Source organism: Oncorhynchus keta, unplaced genomic scaffold (genome assembly GCF_023373465.1).
Source record: "Oncorhynchus keta strain PuntledgeMale-10-30-2019 unplaced genomic scaffold, Oket_V2 Un_contig_1509_pilon_pilon, whole genome shotgun sequence".
NCBI classification, from domain to species: Eukaryota; Metazoa; Chordata; class Actinopteri; order Salmoniformes; family Salmonidae; genus Oncorhynchus; species Oncorhynchus keta.
The window spans coordinates 365,260-385,604 of NW_026279127.1; the positions used below are offsets into that span (position 1 = coordinate 365,260).

The 20,345-nt window shown below is 43.7% G+C and overlaps 2 protein-coding genes across 2 annotated transcripts in view; both read left to right on the forward strand.

The window, feature by feature from the left end:
- The first annotated feature begins 596 nt into the window (after positions 1-596).
- LOC118379749 (small ubiquitin-related modifier 3-like) lies at positions 597-5,146 on the forward strand. The gene is made up of 4 exons (XM_035766763.1): positions 597-734; positions 3,645-3,773; positions 3,933-4,004; positions 4,122-5,146. Exons 1-4 carry the CDS (start codon positions 714-716, stop codon positions 4,185-4,187), a joined length of 288 nt encoding a protein of 95 aa, XP_035622656.1. The 5' UTR covers positions 597-713; the 3' UTR covers positions 4,188-5,146.
- A 3,633-nt stretch (positions 5,147-8,779) lies between these two features.
- LOC118382251 (trichohyalin-like) overlaps positions 8,780-20,345 on the forward strand; it is an 81,275-nt gene continuing 69,709 nt past the window's right edge. The window contains exons 1-3 of the mRNA XM_052502089.1: positions 8,780-8,933; positions 18,513-18,694; positions 20,094-20,216. Coding sequence (XP_052358049.1) covers positions 18,554-18,694; positions 20,094-20,216 — 264 coding nt within the window. The 5' untranslated portion in view covers positions 8,780-8,933; positions 18,513-18,553. The remainder of the gene's footprint in view (positions 8,934-18,512; positions 18,695-20,093; positions 20,217-20,345) is intronic.

A 20,345-nucleotide genomic window follows, 5' to 3' on the forward strand; every position in this document is an offset into this window, starting at 1 on the left:
TATTTTCATTTGGGTGCAGGAGAAAAGAGTTACTGAGAGAAGAACACCAGGGTTGTGTTAAGATGGCCCAAATGTCAGAAAACGTTTTTTAAATGACTGCCAGCAAATATGAAAATTGTACACATTCAGGTAGAATGTGCAGCACAGCACTACATTTCAACACTCCTTTTCAAAAAATGTCTCCTGTTTCTTGCCTACTTGAATGCGACCCAGTCTCTTTAATAAGTGTTGTTCTGGTTAACTACTAGCCATGCTTTGTGGTTTTAGTCTGGGTTTGTGTATAAGCACTTTTTGACATCTGCTGATGTAAAAAGCTCTTTATAAACATGTGATTTGATGTTGCGTTTATATTTTTGTTCAGTGTACATTAGTCTATGATTGCCACGGCTCAAACATCTTCGAGAGGCTTCATTGATTAACGAACATGTATCTTTACACACTTCATACATTGATTTATCCAGGTGATAGAATAAGCTGTCGAATTTAGCTTTTAATTCACGGGAGCGCGCATTAAACCGATTTGCGCGCTCGCGTGAGCACGGTCACGAAAAAATCTATAGACACGTGACCCAGTGAACCAATTAGAGTTTAAAACCCCTATGCTCGCTCCTGGTCGACAAACAGAAGACGGAGAGAGTTAGGGAAAAATAAGCGCAAACATTTAGCAATCTGTCTGTAAAGTAGTACATATCAGAGCATTAACTAGCTACACAATGTCTGAAGAGAAGCCAAAGGTAAGAAATGTTGTGTGTGATTGAATATTTTCCGTATTTCCTTGTCGAGGATACTAATATATATGTTGGTGATAACGGTAGGTTGCCAGATTCCGATTTGAGCGGGTAAAAAGAGAAAACAAAGGTTGTTTGATTTGTGGACATTTTGTAACGTTTTGCGTATAGAAAATGTGTGCTAACTAGTCAGTTATCTGATAGATGTAGTGTACTATTTATCTATTCCTGTTTTTGTAAAGTGGTGGTTTTCAGTGAAACAGCGCCATTGTGACTTTTCTGCGCCCGTTGGAGTAGAGACCAACGGCGTTATCACTCTGCGGCTTTATGAGATAACTAGCTAGCATGCTAACGTTAGCTGGAGCTGCCGCCCCACTGATGGCTGACCAGTTAGCCATCTAGGTTAGCATGGCTCTTGTTGTTAGAGCTAGCATGCTAACGTTAGCTGGAGCTGCCGCCCCACTGGTGGCTGACCAGTTAGCCATCTAGTTAGCTGGAGCTGCCGCCCTACTGATGGCTGACCGGTTAGCCATCTAGTTAGCTGGAGCTGCCGCCCTACTGGTGGCTGACCAGTTAGCCATCTAGTTAGCTGGAGCTGCCGCCCCACTGATGGCTGACCAGTTAGCCATCTAGTTAGCTGGAGCTGCCTCCCTACTGATGGCTGACCAGTTAGCCATCTAGGTTAACATGACTCTTGTTGTTAGAGCTAGCATGCTAACGTTAGATGGAGCTGCCGCCCCACTGATGGCTGACCAGTTAGCCATCTAGTTAGCTGGAGCTGCCTCCCTACTGATGGCTGACCAGTTAGCCATCTAGTTAGCTGGAGCTGCCGCCCTACTGATGGCTGACCAGTTAGCCATCTAGTTAGCATGACTTGTTGTAAGAGCTGACCAGTTAGCTAACGTTAGCTGGAGCTGCCGCCCTACTGATGGCTGACCAGTTAGCCATCTAGTTAGCTGGCTGCTTGCCCTGTTGATGGCTGACCAGTTAGCCATCGTTAGCTGGAGCTGCCGCCCCACTGATGGCTGACCAGTTAGCCATCTAGTTAGCATGGCTGCTGCCCCACTGATGGCTGACCAGTTAGCCATCTAAGTTAGCTGGAGCTGCCGCCCTACTGATGGCTGACCAGTTAGCCATCTAGTTAGCTGGAGCTGCCGCCCCTACTGATGGCTGACCAGTTAGCCATCTAGGTTAGCATGGCTCTTGCCCTACTGATGGCTGACCAGTTAGCCATCTAGTTAGCTGGAGCTGCCGCCCTACTGATGGCTGACCAGTTAGCCATCTAGTTAGCTGGAGCTGCCGCCCTACTGGTGGCTGACCAGTTAGCCATCTAGTTAGCTGGAGCTGCCGCCCTACTGGTGGCTGACCAGTTAGCCATCTAGTTAGCTGGAGCTGCCGCCCTACTGATGGCTGACCAGTTAGCCATCTAGTTAGCTGGAGCTGCCGCCCTACTGGTGGCTGACCAGTTAGCCATCTAGTTAGCTGGAGCTGCCGCCCTACTGGTGGCTGACCAGTTAGCCATCTAGTTAGCTGGAGCTGCCGCCCTACTGATGGCTGACGAGTTAGCCATCTAACGTTAGCTGGAGCTGCCGCCCCACTGGTGGCTGACCAGTTAGCCATCTAGTTAGCTGGAGCTGCCGCTCTACTGGTGGCTGAGAGTTAGCCATCTAGTTAGCTGGACCTGCCGCCCTACTGGTGGCTGACCAGTTAGCCATCTAGTTAGCTGGAGCTGCCGCTCTACTGGTGGCTGACCAGTTAGCCATCTAGTTAGCTGGAGCTGCCACCCCACTGATGGCTGACCAGTTAGCCATCTAGTTAGCTGGAGCTGCCGCCCTACTGATGGCTGACCAGTTAGCCATCTAGTTAGCATGACTCTTGTACTGATGGCTGAGCATGCCATCGTTAGATGGAGCTGCCGCCCTACTGATGGCTGACCAGTTAGCCATCTAGGTTAACATGACTCTTGTTGTTAGAGCTAGCATGCTAACGTTAGCTGGAGCTGCCGCCCCACTGATGGCTGACCAGTTAGCCATCTAGGTTAACATGACTCTTGTTGTTAGAGCTAACTAGCTAAACTATTGCTAGCTACAAAGGCTAAACACAAATGTTTGACACCGAAATATTAACTCACCGACAGACTGAACTCGTCAACCTACCAGTGCTGTTATGCTCGTCCTACACTGCCGTTTTTTGTGACACTGTTGTGTAATTGTGCGATGCAGGGCTCCCTTACAAAAGAGACACTTTGTCCCAATGGGACTCTGCTAAAATGAAGGTACATTAAGATACAACCGCTAGCAGTGTGGTATCTAACGTAGTTTTATTAGATTGAGTTGCCTTGACAAGTTAGCTAACATCTTCATGTTACAATGCCCGTCGAGATGCTTTAATTGTAGCCAAAAAGTTTGCTCCATCTAATGCATAACATTAACTGTTAGACTGTAGCTTTTAAGCTGGGCCCGAGAAATTGAGAAACTGCTTCTATCTCAAGGCCATCAGACTGTTAAACGGCCATCACTAACATTGAGAGGCTGCTGCCCACATTGAGACCCAAATCACGGTTCATTTTAAATGTCACTCTAATCATGTTTACATATCTTACATTACTCATATCAACTGTATATACAGTACTCTATACCATCTACTGCATCTTGCCTATGCCACTCGGTCCATCGCTTATCCATATTTATATGTACATATTCTCATTCACCCCTTTAGATGTGTCTATTAGGTAGTTGTGAAATTGTTAGATATTACAGCACTGTGGGAACTAGACGCACAAGCATTTCCCAACACTCGCATTAACATCTGCTAACCATGTGTTATATCACCTATAAACTGTGATATTTTATTTATTTGATATAAACAATGTAGCTATTGTCTCTGAAATGCACCGGTTCCCCACTGTTTTTTCAGGAAGGAGTGAAGACTGAAAACGACCACATCAACCTTAAGGTTGCAGGTCAAGATGGGTCAGTAGTCCAGTTCAAAATTAAAAGGCACACTCCGCTCAGCAAGCTGATGAAGGCGTACTGCGAAAGACAGGTGAGGCTGTCCTTAAAGTTTACATTCATCTGTCTACTTTTCTGCTCGTATAAGACAATGTTAAGCTTTGAGGCTGCAACCTTACAGGGCAACTCCTGACCACAGTAACTTGCTAGATGAGCCTGAAATTGTTTTCTCTCCCCTCATATTTTATTTCAGGGTTTGTCAATTAGACAGATACGGTTTAGGTTTGACGGACAGCCAATCAACGAGACCGACACACCTGCACAGGTAGGTGACACTCCCTTTCGGTGTAGTCCTCTATAATGCAAAAGATTCAGACGAAGTTGTAACATGTACAGATGGAGTTACAAGTACACTGACCATTCTATGTATTTGTGTTGGCAGCTTGAGATGGAAGACGAGGATACTATTGATGTATTTCAACAACAGACCGGAGGAGGCTTCTCTTAAAGGTGTATGGACCCTCTGAGGACAGAAACACAGTTGATGAGCAGCAACTTTTTTTTAATTAAATAATGGTCCCACTTTTTTTTGTTTTTTTTTGTGATTGATCTGATCGTAGCCATGGTCTTATTCTTTTCAAGCTGGATTTCATGCCACCAATCCACAAATGTCTTGTTTATATTCATATTGAGGATGGACTATAAACTGCTTGTTTTGGAGAATGTGTTTGTTTCACACACGATGCAATGGGGATGTGGGGGTGTTCAAATCATTCAGGCTTTGTCCCAAATAGCACCCTATTCCTCTTACAGTGCTCTATACTAAACAAAGTAGTGCACTATAGGGTGCCATTTGGGACACATATTAAATCTACCATATGTTGAGGGACTTAGTGTTGAACAGGTCTGATAATATGCAAAATTGTTTTTATTTTTTTTTGTCTGCTGTTTTTAAGTACATTTAGCAAAATATGCAGTCCAAGTGATCAATTGTAATTTTAAACCTGTACAGTGTGAAGGAATATTGGTGAATGGGGTGCTCTACTGCTGGTGCCATTAGATTGAATTGCTTTGTGTCTCTGGAACAAAGGCTTTACTAAAGTGAACAGAAACGTCTATGATTGAAAAGAGTTTCAGGTCTATTTTCAACATCGCTTTGAAAGACTTACCTTTCACATGTTTGGTTTCTAACCCTTCCACACATATTTAAGGGAAGTAGTTGAGCTCCTGGTTTTAGCCCATCCCTCAATCAATATTTTGTGACAAAATAAAAGGGAATCCACCATGACTTCAACAACCTTTGACCTTTTTTTGTTTCTAATCAGACTTGATGACTCTTCCCACCTGCCTTCAGACTGTTGTGGTGGACTTGAGTAGGCAGCACGGGTCCACTAGTCCTTATGTTGCTCTAATGATTTGTACATTGTCTTTTACTACTGTATACAATAAATATAGTTTGGTACTCAGCTACCTTGTTTGTTCCTTTTGGCTGTTGTATGAGGAGTGCCGCTGTCTTCCTAGGCCACTTTAGGACATTTCAAACCGTACATCTTATCAAATAGGAAGAAGTACATGGATGGTAATTAACTGTTTGGTCATTCACTTCACACAGAGCAAGTTGAGCAAATCTGTTCTGAGACAGCTGTGTGTGAAGCTACAGTACTTCCAGCAAGGGGTGCTGTCACCTGTTAGTGTTTATTCTTGAGCATTTTCTGGAGGCTGTATTTAACTAGGCACGTCTTAAGAACCCATTCTTATTTATCTTAACAGCCTACCATCAAAACCTGTCTAGAAATGACGGTAAGTCGTAGCCATAAATTAAAGGAAGCTTAGCTATTAGTTAGTTCACAAAGATAATCAGCTTTTCAATGACCGTGGACAGTGAAACCCTATACTTTTTCAATATCTGCAGGAATTCTCTTGATTTTACTTGTTACATCGTGAAATGCAATACGAGCCCCTGAGTAGGTAGAAACTCATTCCCTCTACGGAGAGAAGCTATGTGCAGTTTGAACAAATCTTTCCAGTGAACTTAGTGTAGAGGTTAGACAGCCAAGTCACCTATCAGTTTCATTTACCTTTTCCCACTTGAATAGTTCCTATACTGCACTCTGTATCTGCAGGTATACTGCACTCTATATCTGCAGGTATACTGCACTCTGTATCTGCAGGTATACTGCACTCTATATCTGCAGGTATACTGCACTCTGTATCTGCAGGTATACTGCACTCTGTATCTGCAGGTGTACTGCACTCTGTATCTGCAGGTATACTGCACTCTATCTGCAGGTATACTGCACTCTATATCTGCAGGTGTACTGCACTCTGTATCTGCAGGTACTGCACTCTATATCTGCAGGTATACTGCACTCTATATCTGCAGGTATACTGCACTCTATATCTGCAGGTGTACTGCACTCTATATCTGCAGGTGTACTGCACTCTATATCTGCAGGTGTACTGCACTCTATATCTGCAGGTGTACTGCACTCTATATCTGCAGGTGTACTGCACTCTATATCTGCAGGTGTACTGCACTCTATATCTGCAGGTGTACTGCACTCTATATCTGCAGGTGTACTGCACTCTATATCTGCAGGTATACTGCACTCTATATCTGCAGGTATACTGCACTCTATATCTGCAGGTATACTGCACTCTATATCTGCAGGTATACTGCACTCTATCTATCTCTATATCTGCAGGTATACTGCACTCTGCAGGTATCTGCAGGTATACTGCACTCTATATCTGCAGGTATACTGCATCTGCAGGTATACTGCACTCTATATCTGCAGGTGTACTGCACTCTATATCTGCAGGTGTACTGCACTCTATATCTGCAGGTGTACTGCACTCTATATCTGCAGGTGTACTGCACTCTATATCTGCAGGTGGCACTCTATATCTGCAGGTGTACTGCACTCTATATCTGCAGGTGTACTGCACTCTATATCTGCAGGTATACTGCACTCTATATCTGCAGGTATACTGCACTCTATATCTGCAGGGCACTCTATCTGCAGGTATACTGCACTCTATCTGCAGGTATACTGCACTCTATATCTGCAGGTATACTGCACTCTATATCTGCAGGTGTACTGCACTCTATATCTGCAGGTGTACTGCACTCTATATCTGCAGGTGTACTGCACTCTATATCTGCAGGTATACTGCACTCTATATCTGCAGGTATACTGCACTCTATATCTGCAGGTGTACTGCACTCTATATCTGCAGGTGTACTGCACTCTATATCTGCAGCACTCTATATCTGCAGGTATACTGCACTCTATATCTGCAGGTGTACTGCACTCTATATCTGCAGGTGTACTGCACTCTATATCTGCAGGTGTACTGCACTCTATATCTGCAGGTGTACTGCACTCTATATCTGCAGGTATACTGCACTCTATATCTGCAGGTATACTGCACTCTATATCTGCAGGTATACTGCACTCTATATCTGCAGGTGTACTGCACTCTATATCTGCAGGTGTACTGCACTCTATATCTGCAGGTGTACTGGACTCTATATCTGCAGGTGTACTGCACTCTATATCTGCAGGTGTACTCTATATCTGCAGGTATACTGCACTCTATATCTGCAGGTGTACTGCACTCTATATCTGCAGGTGTACTGCACTCTATATCTGCAGGTATACTGCACTCTATATCTGCAGGTATACTGCACTCTATATCTGCAGGTATACTGCACTCTATATCTGCAGGTGTACTGCACTCTATATCTGCAGGTGTACTGCACTCTATATCTGCAGGTGTACTGCACTCTATATCTGCAGGTGTACTGCACTCTATATCTGCAGGTGTACTGCACTCTATATCTGCAGGTATACTGCACTCTATCTGCAGGTATACTGCACTCTATATCTGCAGGTGTACTGCACTCTATATCTGCAGGTATACTGCACTCTATATCTGCAGGTGTACTGCACTCTATATCTGCAGGTATACTGCACTCTATATCTGCAGGTGTACTGCACTCTATATCCGCAGGTATACTGCACTCTATATCTGCAGGTGTACTGCACTCTATATCTGCAGGTATACTGCACTCTATATCTGCAGGTATACTGCACTCTATATCTGCAGTATACTGCACTCTATACAGGTGTACTGCACTCTATATCTGCAGGTATACTGCACTCTATATCTGCAGGTATACTGCACTCTATATCTGCAGGTATACTGCACTCTATATCTGCAGGTATACTGCACTCTATATCTGCAGGTATACTGCACTCTATATCTGCAGGTGTACTGCACTCTATATCTGCAGGTGTACTGCACTCTATATCTGCAGGTGTACTGCACTCTATATCTGCAGGTGTCTGCAGGTGTACTGCACTCTATATCTGCAGGTGTACTGCACTCTATATCTGCAGGTGTACTGCACTCTATATCTGCAGGTGTACTGCACTCTATATCTGCAGGTGTACTGCACTCTATATCTGCAGGTGTACTGCACTCTATATCTGCAGGTGTACTGCACTCTATATCTGCAGGTATACTGCACTCTGACTGCAATCGTTTTCAAGAAGGGAAATTTCAACCGGGAACATTCTACATTCAGAATTATCTGGCTCCTGTGGTAGAACCAAAAACGGTCAACTCTGTGGTAGAACCAAAAACGGTCAACTCTGGTAGAACCAAAAACAGTCAACTCTGTGGTAGAACCAAAAACGGTCAACTCTGGTAGAACCAAAAACGGTCAACTCTGTGGTAGAACCAAAAACGGCCAACTCTGTGGTAGAACCAAAAACGGCCAACTCTGTGGTAGAACCAAAAACGGCCAACTCTGTGGTAGAACCAAAAACGGCCAACTCTGTGGTAGAACCAAAAACGGTCAACTCTGTGGTAGAACCAAAAACGGCCAACTCTGTGGTAGAACCAAAAACGGCCAACTCTGTGGTAGAACCAAAAACGGCCAACTCTGTGGTAGAACTGTGGCACCTGCTGGACACGCTCACCATCCACTAAACTAGTGGAGACTACTCCTCCGGCCACACGGTGGCGCTGTCTGCGTATGAAGGGATTCTCTTTTTACATAGCAGCGTCGGCATGGTTCCTCTGTTTTGATGTTAAGAGGTAAAGTTCACTGTTTTGAATCCTGTTGCGAGGAAGTGTTTGGGATCATCAAAAGGAGTTCAATAAATATCATGCATATGTTTCATTTGTTACAGAAAGCGTTTGTTGACATTCACAGTATGTTTCGAAGGATCTGCTTTTAAAGGTAGGAGATCTGTCTACTTGCTATCTTGATTGTGAGCTAACTAGTTTAGAGTATGATTCATCTGACTGTAAACTAGCTCTAGCTAGATAGCCAACTAACGCTAACGTTGCTTTGCAAGCTGATTATGAGAGCTCATCTCGCCAATGTCAGAACTACCTTGCTATGCTACAAGCTACTGATCTTGGCGAAGCGGTCTCACTGCATCTCAGTGCAAGAGGCGTCACTGCAGTCCCTGGTTCGAATCCTGGCTGCATCACATCCGGCCGTGATTGGGAGTCCCATAGCGCCGCCGGGTTTGGATGGGGCAGGCCGTCATTGTAAATAAAATAAAATTCTTAAATAACTGACTTGCATAGTTTAATAAAGGTCATGAAAACGTGGGTCATGGTTGAGTTTTTAAGAATAGCCATCTAGTGTATCTTCGCTACTAACCAACTCTGGGTCTATGGGGTTCTGCCTGCTTCAATGTTTCGCCTTTTATCGTTGTGGTTCTGCTTACGAATTAATTTTCTGCTGAACTGAGATCTCTACAACATGAACATATCTATAGCATTATGGACTGCTGAATAAAGGAGGCTCACAATGTATTGGAGTTTTACTCACTGTCAACATGATCTGACCTGACGCACTTCAAATCAAATTAGGTCTGGACGATATGGACAAAATATCATATTGTGTGTTTTGTTTTATGAGACGGTTATACGGTATTTTATGTTTTAGAATAATAAAAGTTAAACATGTTCTTTATGAGCAGTGCGTGACCCTAGGGTGTACATTCTGAGTGTTATATACTGCTCAATTAAACTTCAACCCCAAATTATTTTCAGCATTTAAATCTATTTCTGCATTTCCTGCACTCATGTGAGATCATTTCCACACTGCCACGTTGACGACGATATGGGCAAACAATCTAGGCCTTATTTTTAAACACATGTTGGAATTGCAAATTGACTTGTGATTTAGAGCAAAACACTTGGGTGAACTGTTGGAATCGTGGAAAATAATGATTATTTTCTATAGTTATAAGTGGGCACTTCGAATACAATTTGACATGACAACAAATGAAAATTCCAGGGAGGAGTTATTGTCACAGGGTAGGAACCACAGTGTTTACAAGTGTTTCCTAGGGGACCCTATTATTTTTCACTACATGTTTTCACTTAGCTACTTCATGAAGTTAACATATTCTTGCTTAGCGTGTTCCTCTTTGATTTAGGTTTACAACATCACGGATATTATCAGTCCCTTTGGAATGCCATACCTTATTCTAAAATTGATTAAATCGTTTTTTTCCCCTCAATCTATCCACACTACCCCACAAAAACAGTTTATTAGAGATTTTTGCTAATTTATTACACACAAAAAAAATCACATTAACATAAGTATTCAGACCCTTTACTCAGTACTTTGTTGAAGCACCTTTGGCAGTGATTACAGCCTCCAGTCTTCTTGGGTTTGATGCTACTAGCTTGACACACCTGTATTTGGGGAGTTTCTCCTGTTCTTCTCTGCAGATCCTCTCAAACTCTGTCAGGTTGGATGGGGAGCGTCGCTGCACAGGTATTTTCAGGTCTCTCCAGAGATGTTCGATCAGGTTCAAGTCTGGGCTCTGGCTGGGCCACTCTAGGGCTTTCAGAGACTTGTCCCGAAGCCACTCCTGTGTTTTATTGGCTGTGTGCTTAGGGTTGTTGTCCTGTTGGAAGTTGAACCTTCGCCTGCAATCTGAGGTCCTGAGGGCTCTGGAGCAGGTTTTCATTAACAATCTCTCAGTACTTTGCTCAGTTCATCTTTGCCTTGATCCTGACTAGTCTCCCAGTCCCTGCCGCTGGAAAACACACCCACAGCATGATGCTGCCACCACCATGCTTCACCGTAGGGTTGGTGCCAGGTTTCCTCCAGATGTGATGCTTGGCATTCAGGCCAAAGAGTTCAATCTTGGTTTCATCAGACCAGAGAATCTTGTTTCTCATGGTCTGAGAGTCCTTTAGGTGCCTTTTGGCAAACTCTAAGCAGGCTGTCATGTGCCTTTTACTGAGGAGTGGCTTCTGTCTGGCCACTCTACTATAAAGGCCTGATTGGTGGAGTGCTGCAGAGATGGTTGTCCTTCTAGAAGGTTCTCCCATCTCCACAGAGGAACTCTGTCAAAATGACCATTAGGTTCTTGGTCACCTCCCTGTCCAAGGCCCTTCTCCCCCGATTGCTCAGTTTGGCTGGACGGTCAGCTCTAGGAAGGGTCGGTGGTTCCAAACTTCTTCCATTTAAGAATGATGGAGGCCACTGGGTTCTTGGGGACCTTCAATGCTGCAGAATGATGGAGGCCACTGTGTTCTGGGGGACCTTCAATGCTGCAGAATGATGGAGGCCACTGGGTTCTGGGGGACCTTCAATGCTGCAGAATGATGGAGACCACTGGGTTCTGGGGGACCTTCAATGCTGCAGAATGATGGAGGCCACTGGGTTCTGGGGGACCTTCAATGCTGCAGAATGATGGAGACCACTGTGTTCTGGGGGACCTTCAATGCTGCAGAATGATGGAGGCCACTGGGTTCTGGGGGACCTTCAATGCTGCAGAATGATGGAGGCCACTGGGTTCTGGGGGACCTTCAATGCTGCAGAATGATGGAGGCCACTGTGTTCTGGGGGACCTTCAATGCTGCAGAATGATGGAGGCCACTGGGTTCTGGGGGACCTTCAATGCTGCAGAATGATGGAGGTCCCTGGGTTCTTGGGGACCTTCAATACTGCAGACATGTTGTGGTAACCTTCCCCAGATCTGTGCCTCGGCACAATCCTGTCTCTGAGCTCTACGGACAATTTCTTCAACCTCATGGCTTGGTTTTTGCTCTGACATGCACCTGTCAACTGTGGAACCTTATATAAACAGGTGTGTGCCTTTCCAAATCATGTCCGATTAATTGAATTTACCACAGGTGGACTCCAATCAAGTTGTAGAAACATCTCAAGGATGACCAATGGAAACAGGATGCACCTGAGCTCAATTTAGAGTCTCATAGCAAAGGGTCTGAATACTTATGTAAATAAGTTATTTCTGTTTTTTATTTTTAATACATTTGCAAAAATGTCTATAAACCTGTTTTCGGCTTTGTCATTATGGGGTATTGTGTGTAGATAGTGGTGAATTTATTTCAAAAATCCATTTTAGGATAAGTCTATAACGTAACAAAATGTGTAAAAAGACAAGGGGTCGGTATACTTTCCAAAGGCACTGTATAGCTAATTATGTTTTCTCTTACCCAGGGTAGCCTAGTGGTTAGAGTGTTGGACTAGTAACCGAAAGGTTGCAAGTTCGAATCCCCGAGCTGACAAGTTACAAATCTGCCGTTCTGCCCCTGAACAGGCAGTTAACCCACTGTTCCCAGGCCGTCATTGTAAATAAGAATTTGTTCTTAACTGACTTGCCTAATTAAATAAGGGTAAAATAAATTGTAAAAACTTAAAAAATGTATTTGCTGGCTAGCGATTAGCGTTAGTGGCTAACATGATTTAGGTCCAACTTGCTAAGAAAAGACAAACTAGCTGTTTGCTGATGTAGGAAACACAAACTAATAGTGTCACTATAGAACACTGGGGGATTTATATTAAGAAGCAAAGTAAAGCAGCATCGTTGTTACATGTTGACCAGGCAGACTGATTATACAAGTCTCTCTGTGTTGTGTTGACCAGGCAGACTGATTATACAAGTCTCTCTGTGTTGTGTTGACCAGGCAGACTGATTATACAAGTCTCTCTGTGTTGTGTTGACCAGGCAGACTGATTATACAAGTCTCTCTGTGTTGTGTTGACCAGGCAGACTGATTATACAAGTCTCTCTGTGTTGTGTTGACCAGGCAGACTGATTATACAAGTCTCTCTGTGTTGTGTTGACCAGGCAGACTGATTATACAAGTCTCTCTGTGTTGTGTTGACCAGGCAGACTGACTATACAAGTCTCTCTGTGTTGTGTTGACCAGGCAGACTGACTGTACAAGTCTCTCTGTGTTGTGTTGACCAGGCAGACTGACTGTACAAGTCTCTCTGTGTTGTGTTGACCAGGCAGACTGACTGTACAAGTCTCTCTGTGTTGTGTTGACCAGGCAGACTGATTATACAAGTCTCTCTGTGTTGTGTTGACCAGGCAGACTGAATACAAGTCTCTCTGTGTTGTTGACCAGGCAGTTGACCAGGCAGACTGACTGTACAAGTCTCTCTGTGTTGTGTTGACCAGGCAGACTGACTGTACAAGTCTCTCTGTGTTGTGTTGACCAGGCAGACTGACTGTACAAGTCTCTCTGTGTTGTGTTGACCAGGCAGACTGATTATACAAGTCTCTCTGTGTTGTGTTGACCAGGCAGACTGAATACAAGTCTCTCTGTGTTGTGTTGACCAGGCAGACTGACTGTACAAGTCTCTCTGTGTTGTGTTGACCAGGCAGACTGACTGTACAAGTCTCTCTGTGTTGTGTTGACCAGGCAGACTGATTATACAAGTCTCTCTGTGTTGTGTTGACCAGGCAGACTGAATACAAGTCTCTCTGTGTTGTGTTGACCAGGCAGACTGATTATACAAGTCTTTCTGTGTTGTGTTGACCAGGCAGACTGATTATACAAGTCTCTCTGTGTTGCGTTGACCAGGCAGACTGATTATACAAGTCTCTCTGTGTTGTGTTGACCAGGCAGACTGATTATACAAGTCTCTCTGTGTTGTGTTGACCAGGCAGACTGATTATACAAGTCTCTCTGTGTTGTGTTGACCAGGCAGACTGAATACAAGTCTCTCTGTGTTGTGTTGACCAGGCAGACTGATTATACAAGTCTTTCTGTGTTGTGTTGACCAGGCAGACTGATTATACAAGTCTCTCTGTGTTGCGTTGACCAGGCAGACTGATTATACAAGTCTCTCTGTGTTGTGTTGACCAGGCAGACTGATTATACAAGTCTCTCTGTGTTGTGTTGACCAGGCAGACGGAAGTGTGCTCCTTGAGTGACGGACGGGGGTGTGGAAAGAGGCATGGGGAGGGAGAGATGACTCAAGTAGCGGAGTAACCAAAAACTCAAATGGGCAATACACACGGGGTATCACATTTAACCAAAACATTAAAAATACACACGGGGTATCACATTTAACCAAAACATTCAAATACACACGGGGTATCACATTTAACCAAAACATTCAAATACACACGGGGTATCACATTTAACCAAAACATTCAAATACACACGGGGTATCACATTTAACCAAAACATTCAAATACACACGGGGTATCACATTTAACCAAAACATTCAAATACCGTTATAGATGGTGAAATAAAACCCAGTGCATCAATACCGGTATATCATAAAATACACTATACCGCCCAGCCCTAAATGAAATCAAATGTTATTTGTCACATGCTTGGTAAACAACAGGTGCAGACTAACAGGGAAATGCTGACATACAGGCCCTTCGCAACAATGCAGAGCAAAAAATACATACACACAGGTGGATTGTATTTATCATCATTAGTCATTTAGGTCAACATTGGATCATTCAGAGATGCTCACTGAAGTTCTGGAGAGAGTTTGCTGCACTGAAAGTAAAGGGGCTGAATAATTTTGCACGCCCAATGTTTCAGTTTTTGATTTGTTAAAAAAGTTTGAAATATCCAATAAATGTCGTTCCACTTCATGATTGTGTCCCACTTGTTGTTGATTCTTCACAAAAAAATACAGTTTTATATCTTTATGTTTGAAGCCTGAAATGTGGCAAAAGGTCGCAAAGTTCAAGGGGGCCGAATACTTTCGCAAGGCACAGTACCAGTACTGAGTCAATGTGCAGGGGTATGAGGTAATTGAGGTAGGTATGTACATATAACTAGGAATAAAGTGAACTAGGCAACAAGATAGATAATAAACAGTAGCAGCAGTGAATGTGAGGAGTCAACAGAGTTGGGGGAGAAAGGGTTAATGCAGACCGTCCAGGTAGATGTTTGGTTACTATTCAACTAACTAGTTATCAGTCTCATGTCCTGGGGGTAGAAGCTGTTTGGTTACTATTCAACTAGCTAGCAGTCTCCTGGGGGTAGAAGCTGTTTGGTTACTATTCAACTAACTAGTTATCAGTCTCATGGGGGTAGAAGCTGTTTGGTTACTATTCAACTAGTTATCAGTCTCATGGGGGTAGAAGCTGTTTGGTTACTATTCAACTAACTAGTTATCAGTCTCATGGGGGTAGAAGCTGTTTGGTTACTATTCAACTAACTAGTTATCAGTCTCATGGGGGTAGAAGCTGTTTGGTTACTATTCAACTAGTTATCAGTCTCATGGGGGTAGAAGCTGTTTGGTTACTATTCAACTAACTAGTTATCAGTCTCCTGGGGGTAGAAGCTGTTTGGTTACTATTCAACTAACTAGTTATCAGTCTCATGGGGGTAGAAGCTGTTTGGTTACTATTCAACTAGTTATCAGTCTCATGGGGGTAGAAGCTGTTTGGTTACTATTCAACTAACTAGTTATCAGTCTCATGGGGGTAGAAGCTGTTTGGTTACTATTCAACTAACTAGTTATCAGTCTCATGGGGGTAGAAGCTGTTTGGTTACTATTCAACTAACTAGTTATCAGTCTCATGGGGGTAGAAGCTGTTTGGTTACTATTCAACTAACTAGTTATCAGTCTCATGGGGGTAGAAGCTGTTTGGTTACTATTCAACTAACTAGTTATCAGTCTCATGGGGGTAGAAGCTGTTTGGTTACTATTCAACTAACTAGTTATCAGTCTCATGGGGGTAGAAGCTGTTTGGTTACTATTCAACTAACTAGTTATCAGTCTCATGGGCGTAGAAGATGTTTGGTTACTATTCAACTAACTAGTTATCAGTCTCATGGGGGTAGAAGCTGTTTGGTTACTATTCAACTAACTAGTTATCAGTCTCATGTCCTGGGGTAGAAGCTGTTTGGTTACTATTCAACTAACTAGTTATCAGTCTCATGGGGGTAGACGCTGTTTGGTTACTATTCAACTAACTAGTTATCAGTCTCATGGGGTAGAAGCTGTTTGGTTACTATTCAACTAACTAGTTATCAGTCTCATGGGGGTAGAAGCTGTTTGGTTACTATTCAACTAACTAGTTATCAGTCTCATGGGGGTAGAAGCTGTTTGGTTACTATTCAACTAACTAGTTATCAGTCTCATGGGGGTAGAAGCTGTTTGGTTACTATTCAACTAACTAGTTATCAGTCTCATGGGGTAGAAGCTGTTTGGTTACTATTCAACTAACTAGTTATCAGTCTCATGGGGGTAGAAGCTGTTTGGTTACTATTCAACTAACTAGTTATCAGTCTCATGGGGGTAGAAGCTGTTTGGTTACTATTCAACTAACTAGTTATCAGTCTCATGTTTGGTTACTATTCAACTAACTAGTTATCAGGGGTAGAAGCTGTTTGGTTACTATTCAACTAACTAGTTATCAGTCTCATGGGGGTAGAAGCTGTTTGGTTACTATTCAACTAACTAGTTATCAGTCTCATGGGGTAGAAGCTGTTTGGTTACTATTCAACTAACTAGTTATCAGTCTCATGGGGTAGAAGCTGTTTGGTTACTATTCAACTAACTAGTTATCAGTCTCATGGGGGTAGAAGCTGTTTGGTTACTATTCAACTAACTAGTTATCAGTCTCATGGGGGTAGAAGCTGTTTGGTTACTATTCAACTAACTAGTTATCAGTCTCATGGGGGTAGAAGCTGTTTGGTTACTATTCAACTAACTAGTTATCAGTCTCATGGGGGTAGAAGCTGTTTGGTTACTATTCAACTAACTAGTTATCAGTCTCATGGGGGTAGAAGCTGTTTGGTTACTATTCAACTAACTAGTTATCAGTCTCATGGGGGTAGAAGCTGTTTGGTTACTATTCAACTAACTAGTTATCAGTCTCATGGGGTAGAAGCTGTTTGGTTACTATTCAACTAACTAGTTATCAGTCTCATGGGGGTAGAAGCTGTTTGGTTACTATTCAACTAACTAGTTATCAGTCTCATGGGGGTAGAAGCTGTTTGGTTACTATTCAACTAACTAGTTATCAGTCTCATGGGGGTAGAAGCTGTTTGGTTACTATTCAACTAACTAGTTATCAGTCTCATGGGGGTAGAAGCTGTTTGGTTACTATTCAACTAACTAGTTATCAGTCTCATGGGGGTAGAAGCTGTTTGGTTACTATTCAACTAACTAGTTATCAGTCTCATGGGGGTAGAAGCTGTTTGGTTACTATTCAACTAACTAGTTATCAGTCTCATGGGGGTAGAAGCTGTTTGGTTACTATTCAACTAACTAGTTATCAGTCTCATGGGGGTAGAAGCTGTTTGGTTACTATTCAACTAACTAGTTATCAGTCTCATGGGGGTAGAAGCTGTTTGGTTACTATTCAACTAACTAGTTATCAGTCTCATGGGGTAGAAGCTGTTTGGTTACTATTCAACTAACTAGTTATCAGTCTCATGGGGGTAGAAGCTGTTTGGTTACTATTCAACTAACTAGTTATCAGTCTCATGGGGGTAGAAGCTGTTTGGTTACTATTCAACTAACTAGTTATCAGTCTCATGGGGGTAGAAGCTGTTTGGTTACTATTCAACTAACTAGTTATCAGTCTCATGGGGGTAGAAGCTGTTTGGTTACTATTCAACTAACTAGTTATCAGTCTCATGGGGGTAGAAGCTGTTTGGTTACTATTCAACTAACTAGTTATCAGTCTCATGGGGTAGAAGCTGTTTGGTTACTATTCAACTAACTAGTTATCAGTCTCATGGGGGTAGAAGCTGTTTGGTTACTATTCAACTAACTAGTTATCAGTCTCATGGGGGTAGAAGCTGTTTGGTTACTATTCAACTAACTAGTTATCAGTCTCATGGGGGTAGAAGCTGTTTGGTTACTATTCAACTAACTAGTTATCAGTCTCATGGGGTAGAAGCTGTTTGGTTACTATTCAACTAACTAGTTATCAGTCTCATGGGGGTAGAAGCTGTTTGGTTACTATTCAACTAACTAGTTATCAGTCTCATGGGGGTAGAAGATGTTTGGTTACTATTCAACTAACTAGTTATCAGTCTCATGGGGGTAGAAGCTGTTTGGGTACTATTCAACTAACTAGTTATCAGTCTCATAGGGGTAGAAGCTGTTCGGTTACTATTCAACTAACTAGTTATCAGTCTCATGGGGGTAGAAGCTGTTTGGTTACTATTCAACTAACTAGTTATCAGTCTCATGGGGGTAGAAGCTGTTTGGTTACTATTCAACTAACTAGTTATCAGTCTCATGGGGGTAGAAGCTGTTTGGTTACTATTCAACTAACTAGTTATCAGTCTCATGGGGGTAGAAGCTGTTTGGTTACTATTCAACTAACTAGTTATCAGTCTCATGTCCTGGGGGTAGAAGCTGTTTGGTTACTATTCAACTAGCTAGCAGTCTCCTGGGGGTAGAAGCTGTTCAGGGTCCTGTTGGTTCCAGACTTGGGGCATCGGTACCGCCTGCCTTCTTCATGACTGTGTTGGTGTGTTTGGACCATGATAAATCCTCAGTGATGTGAGAGGGGTTTGACTTGTAATTCCTCCCCAGCTTCCTGAGTCTCTGGGGCGGGTTGACTGTCTAGGACCAGGATGGAGACGGCGCTGTTGGATGGCTGGAAGGAGGAGAGGGCGGAGCTGAGGGCGGAGGTGTCTCGCCTGCAGAATGAGCTGGCTGAGAGTCACGCTGAGAGAGAGGAGCTGGAGTCACGTGCCCAGGCCCTCACAGACAGGGTGAGTCCCCGCCTCCCCAGGCCCTCACAGACAGGGTGAGTCCCCGCCTCCCCAGGCCCTCACAGACAGGGTGAGTCCCAACCTCCCCAGGCCCTCACAGACAGGGTGAGTCCCCACCTCCCCAGGCCCTCACAGACAGGGTGAGTCCCCACCTCCCCAGGCCCTCACAGACAGGGTGAGTCCCCACCTCCCCATGCCCTCACAGACAGGGTGAGTCCCCACCTCCCCAGGCCCTCACAGACAGGGTGAGTCCCCACCTCCCCAGGCCCTCACAGACAGGGTGAGTCCCCGCCTCCCCAGGCCCTCACAGACAGGGTGAGTCCCCACCTCCCCAGGCCCTCACAGACAGGGTGAGCCCCCACCTCCCCAGGCCCTCACAGACAGGGTGAGCCCCCACCTCCCCAGGCCCTCACAGACAGGGTGAGTCCCCACCTCTCCAGGCCCTCACATTTGAACTCGTCATGCGGGGACAGACCTCAACACTGTTGAGTGGAGAATGGGTTGAGTTCTGGTCTTCTGGAGAAACCTACATTTTCTGGAGTCGGGGCTTTCTTTTAGGACGGACCCCATTTAGTGGACTGGATGGTTGTTTAGTCGTTATGCTTTTGGTCGACCCAGATTGTTTTAGTCGAGCAGTAACAAAATATATATATATATAAAAATACAAATACATACAGTTGAAGTGGGAAGTTTACATACACCTTAGCCAAATACATTTAAACTCAGTTTTACACAATTCCTGACATTTAATCCTAGTAAATATTCCCAGTTTTAGGTCCGTCAGGATCACCACTTTATTTAATAATGTGAAATGTTAGAATAATAGTCGAGAGAATTATTTATTTCAGCTTTTATTTCTTTCATCACATTCCCAGTGGGTCAGAAGTTTACATACACTCAATTAGTAACCCACTGTTCCTAGGCCGTCATTGAAAATAAGAATTTGTTCTTAACTGACTTGCCTAGTTAAATAAAGGTAAAATAAAATAAATAAAGGCATTGCCTTTAAATTATTTAACTTGGCTTTAAGCTTCCCAGAATAAGTTGGGTGAATTTTGGCCCATTCCTCCTGACAGAGCTGTTGTAACTGAGTCAGGTTTGTAGGCCTCCTTGCTCACACACGCTTTTTCATCATTGTCCATCTGTGTTGGAACACAGGAGTGATGGTTGCTGATAATGGGCCTCTGTACGCCTATGTAGATATTCCATAAAAAATCAGCTGTTTCCAGCTACAATAGTCATTTACAACATTAACAATGTCTACACTGTATTTCTAATCAATTTGATGATATTTTAATTGACAAAAAAATGTGCTTTTCTTTAAAAAACAAGGACATTTTTAAGTGACCCCAAACGTTTTGAACAGCAGTGTAACTAACTCTCTGTCTCCCCTGGTTAGCTGTCCCAGTCCCTGGACCCGTCCCTGTGTGTGCGCCCGGACAGTGACCTGAGAAGGAAGATGCGAGATGGCAGAGAGAGGGAGGCCCGGCAGGCTCTACTCATCCACAAACTGCAGAACAAGGTCTGGGTTTAAAGGGTTGGCGCTGTGGGGGCTATAATGGACTTGTATATGGCAATGAGGCGGCAGGGTAGCCTAGTGGTTAGAGTGTAGAGGCGGCAGGGTAGCCTAGTGGTTAGAGTGGAGAGGAGG

Bases quoted from the DNA above. Each gene is read 5' to 3' on its own strand.
- LOC118379749 (XM_035766763.1), top strand. From the start codon at position 714: ATGTCTGAAGAGAAGCCAAAG. The intron at 3,774-3,932 runs GTGAGGCTGTCC...ATTTTATTTCAG, and splicing joins AGGCGTACTGCGAAAGACAG to GGTTTGTCAATTAGACAGAT. The intron at 4,005-4,121 runs GTAGGTGACACT...TTGTGTTGGCAG, and splicing joins AGACCGACACACCTGCACAG to CTTGAGATGGAAGACGAGGA.